This window comes from Neolamprologus multifasciatus, chromosome 15, assembly GCF_963576455.1.
Source record: "Neolamprologus multifasciatus chromosome 15, fNeoMul1.2, whole genome shotgun sequence".
NCBI lineage: Eukaryota > Metazoa > Chordata > Actinopteri > Cichliformes > Cichlidae > Neolamprologus > Neolamprologus multifasciatus.
The window spans coordinates 36,511,186-36,523,670 of record NC_140453.1 but is presented as its reverse complement, the minus strand read 5'-3'; the positions used below and the strand labels follow the sequence as shown (position 1 = coordinate 36,523,670).

The 12,485-nt window shown below is 43.9% G+C and overlaps 1 protein-coding gene across 1 annotated transcript in view; it reads right to left on the bottom strand.

The window, feature by feature from the left end:
* Positions 1-4,074: 4,074 nt before the first annotated feature.
* Positions 4,075-12,485, bottom strand: part of ddhd1b (DDHD domain containing 1b) — a 33,388-nt gene continuing 24,977 nt past the window's right edge. The window contains exon 13 of the mRNA XM_085133246.1: positions 4,075-6,608. Within this exon, the coding sequence (XP_084989372.1) occupies positions 6,424-6,608 (185 nt within the window). The 3' untranslated portion in view covers positions 4,075-6,423. The remainder of the gene's footprint in view (positions 6,609-12,485) is intronic.

The following is a 12,485-nucleotide window of genomic DNA, read 5'->3' as shown; positions in this document are numbered from 1 at the left end:
GGCCCTCTGACCACCACCAGTAGGCAACGGGTGAAGTGTCACATATGCTGTGCTGTGAAACTAAAGCACAGGCAGAACAGACAGCTAATGAGGGAGAATGTGACGCTGAACAGAGGGTGACACACACTAAATACAAGAGGGGAACAGGACAAAGAAGAGTTGACCACCCAGGTACCCTAACAGCCACACAACATTGTAATGGGAAATGGACTGATTCTTATATAGCGCTTTTTTTCCCTCTCCTGGAGTACTCAAAGTGCTCTATACAACATGCCACATTCACCCAATCACACGAGCACTATCTTCTATGCTTTTTTAATACAACAAAAGTTGTATCCAAGATGGCCGACTTCTAAATGGCCATGGCCACCATGGTCACCACCCATCTTGAGGAGCTTGCCCCCTCACATATACTAATGTGCCACAAACAGGACTTTAACATCACCAACCATTCCCATTTTATTACGGTGTATCCATATAAATGGCCCACCCTGTATAGTGCTTTTCTACTCTCCCGCAGTACTCAAAGTGCTCTACACAACATTATACAACATGCCACATTCACCCAATCACACCAATTCTCTCAAGCACTGTCTGTATACTTAGTGCTTTCTTAGTGCTTAGTGCTTTCTAACTACATACTACATACTACATACTACGATTTCATTGCTGTATATCCTGGTGGTGTGGATCAGTGAATCAATGTCCCATTCAATCTTGGCGTACAGCTTGATGCCATCCACAGCCATGCTCATCAATGATCTCACTAATGCTATGTAGCAGTGAGGACAGAGTATGTTCTTGGTCGATTCTGCATTTGATGGTGACTTGTGCTATTTTCTTGAAGTTGGACTCTAGTGTTGTTCACCACATCCTCATTGAGTTCCCGATGAAGGATCTAAAGGTCCTGTTGACCTTGTATAGTTTGAGGCATTCCAGGATCTACATGCGGGGCATTGAGTCATAGGCCTTGCTGTACCTGGGTTGACAGCACTAGCTGGTGTTTCACTCTAGTATTCCTACCAATTCCTTTCTGTGTCATGCTCATTTTTTTAGCCATGTGCCTGTTCATCTTTGCTGCTATATGTCTAAAACGTTTTTGATATGGTGAGCGAGACATATTGTGTTGGACATATAACATAGATTAGTAATAACTAAAGTTGTTTTTGTTGTTGTTGTTTCTGTCCAAAAATGGTTTGAACAGGGTTAAACATTTCAAGCAGATTAATATAATTTTTTATTTAAAAATTCTCCTTTATCTTTTATTATACCCATAATAGTATATGCTAAATCAGAAGTGTGTTCTGTATATGCAAATTAAATCTTTCACAATGTAAAATGAAGACCAGAGAAAGAAGTGTATGTTCCTGGTTTTTTAATCATAAAATGGAAAAAACAAAACAAAACAAGAATCTAATAAGAGCCACATCAATCATGAAGGAACTGTACAATGTAGGCAGAAGTGGGTAGCTAGACAGAAACATGGTGTTAGCCAGACTTCTCATTTCATCAGTTGCAAAGTAACATTTGACATAACTACATTTATTTAAAAAAAAAAAAGACTGAAAAAGTTGTCACTGTACAAAATGTAAACAGCATCGTTGATGGGTCCAAAAGACATATTCTGTTTCTCAATGTGATATGGAAACCTTTTAATTCTCAATATTGTTAGTGTTTTCATTTTGCTTCCAGGGTGTCAGGTTTATATAGTGGATTGTTATTTATGCTTAGAAATATTAACTCATATATGCTTAGAGTTGCATAATCAATGTCATGTTGGTAGAGGGTTGATCCTTAGTAGTCTGTGGAGACTCTGTGTGCCTCCCAGAGCACTCTGGCATGCACACACAACTTAAGGTCAGGAGAGAGGTTATATCTGCTCTTACTGATATATGGTATAGCAAACACACGTATATCTGTTTTACTCTAAGTTCCTTTTGTTTAGATGAACTGCTGGACATCCAGACCAGCAGATTTAGGGAAGTCGTTTATGGGGTCACACTCTGACCACACACACACACACACACACACACACACACACACACACACACACACACACACACACACACACACACGCTAATGACACACAGAGACCTCCTCAAAAACCTATTAATTTGTGCAACTCTTAAGCCATTTATAATTATCCATTGCGTATAATAGTAAACCTGAGTGATTGACTGTGTCTGGACTGTTACTGCCATTGCTTCTCTGCCCCCCAATGTCAGCATTATAAAAAGTCATTCTTTGTCCACATGTATACCTATATGAAACGTCGTATGTTAATGAACCTATGCATATTCATGTGACCACAATAAAAGGAGTGCTACAGGGAACCTGGCTGAGAGGCTGACGGAGGTCAAGTGGGTGGAACGACACTTGGCTCCAGGCAGGCCTCCCTCATGCATGAGTAACACAAAGAACTTTGCCTACTCGTGTCTTGCTTTTGCTGTGTAGTTGAATTGTCTTGAACGTTCCAGCGAATGGGTTTAAGCTACAAACCTATCACAGGGTGATGCAGAAAAGGAGAAAAGCCTCCAGTCACATTCCAACGCAAAAGATACCCGCAGCAGAGGGGACCACCATCAGCACCAGTGATAGTTAAAGGGCAGTCTGCCACCCAGTACTGTTAATAATGCAATCTAATGATTCTATGATTTAAAGTCATACAGTATGTATCATCATGCATCATTCATGAAAACCGTCTTCATTTACCATGTATCCTTGCTATGCTACCTTTTACAGCAATGCAGAGTATTTGGCCACCCCACATCATCAGACATTTAGGGCCTTTTCCTAGCAATTTTTAGAAAACATAATATTTCATGTCCAACATATTTGATATTAGATCTGATTTTATTCAATATTAAACTGATGCTGAAAACATCACTATATTTTTACAAACATTTAAAATAATAGTACATTTGAATCCAAGGGTACTTTTTGTAGGTTTTGGTATTCAAACAAATTGACAAGCTGACTGGACTTTTTAAGGTACAAGCTAAAAATGCAAAAACAAACAAACAACAACCTATTCTCAAATTCAGAACTGTTCTACACACAGAAAGGATATATAATTTATCCTTACTGTGCAGAACTTAGACCTCTCTTGGTTGAAACTGGGGTTTTTTTTGTTGTTGTTGTTAGCTTTCTCCTCATTTTTGTTGGCCCCCAAATTCTCTACACCGATGCATATATAGGACATCACATATAATGAGTTTCAACTAAAAAACAAAAGTGCAAACACATATTACAAGTGATCAGTGAAAACAAGTTTAAAACATTTAACTGGCAGGTTAAACTTTTCTCTGAATTCTAATGTACGCATAGTACATTAGCAAATTTAGTGGCAGGTGTTAGTGTCAGCTTCTCTGCATGCTTGTGTCTTTACAGTTCAGCTAATGTACATGGCACATCTCCATTGAATGCTTTGAGTTAGGTAAAGTGGCCTTTAAGAAAATTGAATTGGCGCACAAAGCTATTCTCTGGGTAACACAGAATCTACAAACAGGTTTTAGTTTTTACTAATATATAGACTCACACTAGGCATTCACTGTTATATTTTGCCTTTTTGCCTGTTCTGATAGAAGGGTCATTTTTGTATATTATAATTTCATTTTTATTTTATAAATATATATTTTCATAATTTTATTTATTATATTTTATGCAGTAGTACTGATTACAGTGAGGATTCAAGCTGTATCACCTCCAAGGCAACTCACAAATATTTTGCAGCCAGTTACGCCATTAGAGACACAAACAGTATTCAATTTCAACATGATAATAAAACACCCAGGCTGCTTTTTCTTAAATAATAAAGGACAAACTTTTGTGGCTGCAGTTATTTCTCCTGCCCATATTGACCACGAAGTCCTTTTAATTGTGGCTACTTTTACAGTAGCAATTCTGCCATGGTTAATCTAAACTTGACACATCAAATGATGGTGATGTAGGCCAGCACAAAAGAACAAAAACATGTGCATCTCACAATTTTCCACATAAGACAACAGAACAAACTTTCCTAGGCTTGTGACAGCTGCATGTGCAGCAACACAGCTGAAGTTGGGCAAAACAATATGCATTCTGGGATACTTATATACAGGAAGAGCTGATTGGGCCATACCAAGTGTACCTTTTACATGGGGGAGAATATATAATTAATTTTAAGTTGTACATTTCCTTTGACTTTTGAGTTGTCTATTTACTTTGTATTCTGTTGAGTATTATTGATTTGAAGAGGTTATTAAACTAACAGTTATTTTGTTTTGTTTGGTGTTACATAATTTGTTAGTATTTGTTATTACCTTATGTGTCTGGACTGATCAGCCAGTAGTTATGTCCCCTGTGTTTGTTGTGTGTTAGGGCAGTTATAATGGGGTAAATCAAACCTATAGATGGGCAAAGTAAGACTTTGTGAAACACTGAAACACTCAAACCATTTGTGCCAGAGATGTATTGAGGCTTTGAAACAATCTGAAACCCGTCTCCATGATGACATCTGCTGGCCAACTACACCAGTACACTACACTGGCACAGACAAGCTCTGCACAATTCCAAACAAAGCTACTTATTATACCAGACTGTTAATAATTATGATCAACACATATTTTGGAGGCCAGAAAAATATTGGGACCGTTAAAGATGGGTGGCAGCCTGTGACTATAGTGATCGGTGTACTTCAGCAAAATTCTTCCTCTGTTAATAGTCATATTGCTTTCAGCAACTTAATTTACAAAGTAAATCATTCTTAGAAAAGGCCGCTGTGTTTACTGGAATAACCACAGAGGTTTCCAGCTGTCTGGAGCTCAGTCTGTCTCGTTTTTTCCTCAAAGCCTTCAAATTTTGGATGTCTTTGGTTGATTTTGAAGCTTTCCAGGTGTTAGTGTCAGCTTCGTGCTAGAAGCCCCCAGTCTCTGTCTTAATGCTAGTAATCATTCAAAAGAGGTCTTTACATATTATGTATATATCTGTATAATATTGGATTGATTACACTATAGATTCCAGTGTTTAATTGAAGTAATAGTATCATAAACATTAATTCAGTAATTACAAATGACTCAGATTCTTGAAACATTGGAATCCTGGTGCTTTGTAATGCCTAGAAGGAGCAGGTTTGGCACCGGTTGAAATTGGGGTGAAGTGCACCAAAACCTTGTTTAGTTGTGGTCATGTGACCCAGGTGTTTTGAACCATGCTTCGGAGCAGTGTTTCAAAACATCTGCACTTCACAAGCTTGACACTGTCGAAACACCATTTCCTCTCCAGTTTATGGGGTATCTGCTTTAAGGCACACATTTGTAAAACTACCTTCTCCTACACCAACTACAGGGGCCTGGCTAGGTACAGGTTTTTCAAGGGTGCAGTGCTGGGTCTCCAAAACTACAAACAGGCTAAATTTAGCATCGCTATTACAAAAGGAGGAGGAACCATTAAAGAAGCCATGCTGCACATATATATTCGGTGCAAAGGAGGTAGAACTATACAGCAGTGAACCAACAACAAGCCGCCATCAGAGAGTTAGTGGTTAGAGTTTTAGAGTGATGTTATTTTAATTTTAATTTATATTAGTACCAAATTACAACAGCAGTCTCCTCAAGGATTTATGAGATTGGTGGTCTTTAGGTCCCCAAGCATAATTCTGTCATGGAAATCCCTGCATGGTTCAGGAACACTTCCAGAAATCACTGTCTGAACACAGTTTGTTGTGCCATCTACATATGCAGATTAAAGCTCTATTATGCAAAAAAGAAGCCATATGTGAACATGATCACTTTTCTCTGGGTCAAAGCTCAGAGAAGACCGTCTCAGTCCATTCTTTGTCTCAGAATGGACAAAATAGAAAAACGTTCTGTGAACACACAACAGAAATTTTTTAATTGTTTTTGGAAAACATGAATACCTTATCCTCAGGACTAACGATAAGAGGCATCACCCAGCTTGTTATCAGCACCCAGTTAAAAGCCTGCATTTCTGATGGTACAGGGGTTCATTTGTGCCTATGTAATTGGCAACCTATGTATCTGGGAAGGCACCATCAATGCTGAAATGTATACAGAGGTTTTAGAGCAACACAACATAGATCTATCAGACAAGAATGAGGCAGCATTCCTCTTGCAGAAGTCCAGCTACAACAAACCTTTGCAGAAAAGGTAGTGGTGCACAGTGGTAAACGTGAAACTGTGCAAACCTTTTTGAGACTTGGTTACAATAAAATTAAAAAGGCCTTGGTTTTTTTATGGTAAATTTTCTCAGTGTTAACATCTGATATGTTTTCTTTGTTGCATTGTGAATAAAACGGAATTTTAAATTTGAAAATTCTGTTTTCATTTACATTTTATACAGCATCCCAACATGAATTTGGATTTCAAAAGTTGGAAAAAGAAAGTAAATTGACTCAGGTGTACAGGTCCCACTCTCACTTTGCACTTATGTGGCGTCTAAGTTGTCTTCAGCAGGTTCAGGAAGCTCATGTTGTCTGTACATAAAGGTGAGGAGAAACAGAGCCACATCATATGAGCACCAATAGGCTGTATGTGAAGTCACAGCTGACCAATAGCGGCTTTCTACTAATCCCTCCCGCAGCTCGAAGTCAATGCGTCTCTCCAATTCCACTGCAACAGAAGAAATGCCATATTAGGATCTAAGATCATGTGAGCCAGGCTGGTGCTGAATACTCATACTGAAGAAGTTCATTTGACTTTTTTCACTATGCAACATGTGGTTTCCATTTCAGTTTACTGGAGCAATAAAATTTCTACTTTTGGCCTCAACTCTTACTATTAACCAGACATTGAATATTTTGTAGGTATGCATTAGTAAACTACAGTAGATCATAAAACATATTTATAAATACTGAATGTACGCATACATTTGTAACCACCAACCTTTCTTTCTCATCAAAAAATTGAATAGAATAGCCCATTATTGTCATTGTACATTTACAACAAAATTGTGGGTGCACAAAACCAGCTGTGCAGGAGTAAAATATAAATAGCAGACGGCAGGAATAAATAACAAAGAGGAGAAATATATACAATCAAGAGGAATATATAAAAAGCAATAGAGTGCTTGGAAGTACTGCAAAGAAAAAATACTTCTGAAGACAGTCCGTGTGTGTGTGTGGCCTGACTGATGGGGGTTACTCAGACTATGGCTCAGATTAGTGAGGTGGGTGGGGTGTGGGGGAGCCAAGGAGAAGGAGCTGTTTGTGAGTCTTGAGGTGTGGGACCTGACTGACTTTAGGTGCCAACCAGAGGGCGGCAGGTCGAACAGGTAGTGGGCGGGGTGCAAGGGATGCAAGTGCAAGTTTTCTTGAGACAGGAGGAGCTGGCGATGGCCTCCAGGGGTGGCAAAGGGCAGCCAATGATTTTTTGGGCAGTGTTAATTAACCTCTGTGCAGCCTTTTTTTTCTCAGTTGTGGCCCCTGCATACCAGACACCCATGTAGAGCACAATCTCCACTAAGGAGTGGTAGAAGGCCAGCAGCAGCTTCTAGTCCAGGTTACTCTTCCTCAGGACACAGAGGCAGTGCACCTGCTGCTTGGCCTTGTTTACCAGGGCGATGGTGTTGTGAGATCGGCGGAGATGCCGAAGGTGGAGAAGGTGGAGACAGATTACAAATAATCTATATAAATGGAATATAGATTACACCTATATTCCATTTATGATGCAAGGGAATTGGACCTCCCCTCCGCGAATCGCTACCTTATCATGTTGGAGGGATTTGTGTGTCCCAGGGATCCCCGGGGCTATGTTGTCTGGGGTTTTTTTGCCCCCTGGTAGGGGGTGACACATTGTCTGGTCCCTCCCCCAGGACCAAAGAGCAATTCAGAAGACCCTTATAAGAAGACCATCAAGGGAACAGTTCACCCTGCCCGGGATAGGGTTACCGGGGCTCCGCCCTGGACCCAGGCCCGGGGAGGGTGCCCGAGGGCAACTTTCTGCATCGGGCAGAAAAACGGACATGGACCCATCTTCCTGCAGGCACACCACCCGCACAAGGCACCGTAGGGGTCGGGTGCATTGTGAGCCGGGCGGCGGCGAGGAGCGCAGGCCCTGGGTGTGTCTGCTTTGGGGTATCTGCTTTTCGCAGATGATGTGGTTCTGTTGGCTTCATCGGGTGATGGCCTCCAGCTCGCTTTGGAATGGTTTGCAGCCGAGTGTGAAGCGGTGGGAATGAGAATCAGCACCTCCAAATCTGAGCCCATGGTCCTCAGCCAGAAAAGGGTGGAGTGCCCACTTCAGGTCAGCGATGAGGTCTTGCCCCAAGTGGAAGAGTTTCAGTATCTCGGGGTGTTGTTCACGAGTGACGGGAGGAGGAGCAAGAGACTGACAGACTGATTTGTGCTGTGGCTGCAGTGATGCAGACACTGTACCGGTGTACCTATGGTCACGAGCTGTGGGTCGTGACTGAAAGAACGAGACCGTGGATACAAGTGGTGGAAATGGGCTTCCTCCGAAGGGTGGCTGGCCTCTCCCTTAGAGATACGGTGAGAAGTTCGACCATCCAAGAGGAGCTCAGAGTAGAGCCGCTGCTCCTTCACATCGAAAGGAGCCAGTTGAGGTGGTCCGGGCATCTGAAAAGGATGGGAGCCTCCTGGGTGAGGTAGTCCGGGCATGTCCCAACGGGTGGAGACCCCGGGGCAGACCCGGGACACGCTGGAGAGATTATATCTCTCAGCTGGCCTTGGAACGCTTGTCTCCCCGGACACCTGGTCGAGGAGGAGGTGGCTGGGGAGAGGGAGGTCTGGGCTTCTCTGCTTGGGCTGCTGCCCCTGCAACCTGGCACCGGATAATAGGAAGGAAGGAAGGATGGATGGATGGGTGGGAGGGAATTGGACCTGTCTGTGCCTCCTGAAGTCCATGATGAGTTCTTTTGAGGTTCAGGTTATTTTCTGAGCGCCAGTTGGACAAACTCTTTACCTCCACCCTGCATGCTGTCTCATGTTCATCAAAGATGAGCTCAATCACAGTGCAATTGTCATACTTGATGATGACATTGGTTGTGTGGGTTGGTGTACAGTCATAGGTGTAGAGGACATACAGTAGGGGGCTGAGAATGCAACCGATGCTGAGTGAGAGTAGAGAGGTGGGGGTCAAGTCGGACTGATTGAGGCCGGTTGGTTAAGAAATCTTTGATGCAGGAGCAGGTGGCAGGGGGGATGTGGAGGTGGTCCAGTTTGGTGGGAAAGGATGTCTGGGATTATGGTGTTGAATGCTGAGTCCACAAAGAGCTTCCTCTCGCAGCTCTTCCTAGTGATGGTAATTGAATACTCTGTAGGCCAATTTGCTCTGTAAGCAAACTGGTGGGGGTCAAGAGAGGGAGGTAGGCAGTCTTTGATGTGCTGAGACACTATCTGCTCAAAACACTTCATTGCAGTGCAGTGGCAGACCCTGTATTTATTTAAGAGGACCCAAACACAGACACTCAAGGCAGGAATCAGGTTTAACAAAAAACAAGCTGTTTATTGAAGGCCAAAACACATGCGAAACAAAGGCAAAAGAACATGGAGATAAACTAAACTAAAAATCTAAACTGGGGAAAAACTAACCAAGGTCTAGTCTAAGGACTTGGAAAAGTGTCAGGAGTTCTTTAAGTTTTCTTGAAGACGTTTTACATCTCATCCAAGAAGCTTCTTCAGTTCTAAGAGCAATTGGTGGAGAGTCCCGGATTTAAGCCCTGTGGAGTGTCCACAAGAGGGTCGTGGAACCCCTATTGTTCCTCTACCTAATCACATGAGCCAAGGTGTGAAAACGGCTGTGGGTGAACAAATTGTAAGACCTTGCCTCACCCTATCATGTGATTTACTGAGGTCAAATGACCCAGGATGTGAGTGGGCTTTAAGGCGTCTGGGAAGGATCTCAAAACTGGATTACAGAGGGCTGACAGTTGGTGTCCTAAGCCCCCCCCCCTCTGTTCAATAATGGTCATTCAAAGTGGACATAGATGGCTTCTTTTACTCCTCTTTCAAATCATCTGTCTTATCTGTCCTAAATGTGAACACTGGCATCCTCGAAAGAGTGACCTGTGTCCTTTAGATGCAGATGGACAGCCGAGTCTTGTACCCTGGTGGTGGCTCTTCTATGTTGTGCCATGTGTTTATCCAGTGGCTGTTTGGTCTCTCCAATGTAGAGGTCCTAGCATTCCTCACTGCACTGTATAGCATATACCACGTTGTTAAGTTTATGTTTAAGAGTTTTGTCTTTGGAATGAACCAGTTTGTGTGTTTGTCTGAGTGTGTGGCTGGGCCTGGAGTACACTGGTATGTCGTGCTTGGAGAAGACCCTGAGTTTTTCTGATAAACCGGCTACAGGGGATGACAATGTTGTTGACTTTGTCTTTCTGATCCTCCCTAGGTGGTGTCTGATCTTCTTTTCTGTGCGTCTTTACAGAGTGAATCTCAAACGGACATTTCACAACCTTCACCAGCACATTAACTGCCCCACCCGGGGCACTAGGACATTAGACCACTGCTACACCCCGTTCAAGAACTGTTACAAGGCTCAGCCCCTGCCGGCATTTGGAATATCGGACCATGCCGCCATCTTCCTCATGCCTGCTTACAAACAAAGGCTAAAGCAGCAACCACCAATCAGGAGGGAGGTCGCTCGCTGGACGGACCAATCAGTGGCCGCGCTGCAGGACGCACTGGATGACACACTGGATGACACACTGGATGACGCACTGGATGACACACTGGATGACGCACTGGATGACGCACTGGATGACGCAGACTGGGATATGTTTCGGCGCAGCTCTGATGACATCAATATGTTTACGGAAGCGGTTGTGGGATTTATCGGGAAACTAGCGGACGACACAGCAGAAAGAACTATCATCCGAACGTTTCCCAACCAGAAGCCGTGGGTGGATAAAAACATCCGCGACGCTCTGAGATCATGCACCGCTGCCTACAATGAAGGGCTCGTCTCCGGTAATATGGACCTATACAAGGCTGCGTCCTACAACGTGCGCAGCGCGGTCAGAAAGGCAAAGCGGAGCTACGGGGGAAAACTAGAGTCACAGCTACGACAGTGCGACTCTAGGAGCCTGTGGAAAGGACTGCGGACTATAACGGACTATAAACGACCAGCTTCTTCAGTGATGAATGCCGATGCTTCACTGGCTGATAAGCTGAACACGTTTTATGCTCGCTTCGACGCCGCAGCAATTAAAACAACAAACGGCTGCGCGCGCTCGGAGTGCACCAGTGAAGACAATGCATTCATCATCACAGAGCGTGCCGTGAGGAACACCTTCAGGAGGGTGAACACCAGGAAGGCAGCAGGACCAGATGCAATCCCTGGCCGGGTCCTGAGAGCCTGCGCTGACCAGCTAGCACCGGTGTTCACGGAGATCTTCAACCTCTCCCTGGCCCAAGCAGTGGTTCACACGTGCTTCAAACAGTCCATTATTGTTCCTGTTCCAAAGAAACAACAGCCTGCTTGCCACAATGACTACCGTCCAGTAGCACTGACTTCAATTCTGATAAAGTGTTTTGAATGACTGATGAGAGATCACATCACTTCTTCACTTCCTGCCAGCATCGACTCTCTTCAGTTTGCTTACTGGACTAATCGTTCCACAGACGATGCCATATCTCACCTGCTCCACACATCCCTGAGTCACCTGGACACTGGCAGATGGAATTGTTAGGATGCTGAACACAATAATTCCCTCTAAGCTTTTCACCAAGTTGACCGATCTAGGACTGAGCTCATCACTGTGTCAGTGGATCCTCAACTTCCTCACAGACAGACCCCAATCAGTGAGGGTGGGAAAACAAGTCTCCCCCTCCATCTCACTCAGCACTGGAGTGCCTCAGGGCTGTGTTTTAAGCCCCCTGCTGTACTCACTGTACACTTATGACTGTGTAGCCACATCAGACACCACCTCCATTGTCAAGTTTGCTGATGACACTGTTGTTGTAGGCCTGATCTCCGACAACATCGAGATGGCCTACCTGGAGGAGATTAGGCACCTGGAGAACTGGTGCCAGGAGAATAACCTCCTCCTAAACATCAGCAAGACTAAGGAGCTGATTGTGGACTTCACTACAAAGCAGGCGAGGAATTACAAGCCCCTCATCATCAGTGGCACACCAGTGGAGAGAGTGGACAGTTTCCGATACCTGGGTGTCCACATCACTCAGGACCTGTCATGGTCCTGTCACATCAACACCCTGGTTAAGAAAGCCCGTCAGCGTCTCTTCTTCTTCAGAAGGCTTAGAGACTTCCATCTGCCACTGAAGGTGCTCAAGGACTTTTACTCCTGCACCATCGAGAGCGTCTTGACGGCAAACATCTGCACCTGGTTTGGGAACAGCACCAAGCAGGACAGACGAGATCTGCAAAGAGTGGTGCGCTCGGCCGAACGCATTATTCAATCAGAGCTCCCTGACCTGCTGTCCATCTACACCAAACGGTGCAAGACCAAAGCTAGGAAGATTATGATGGACCTCTCCCATCCCAACAATGGACTCTTCTCAC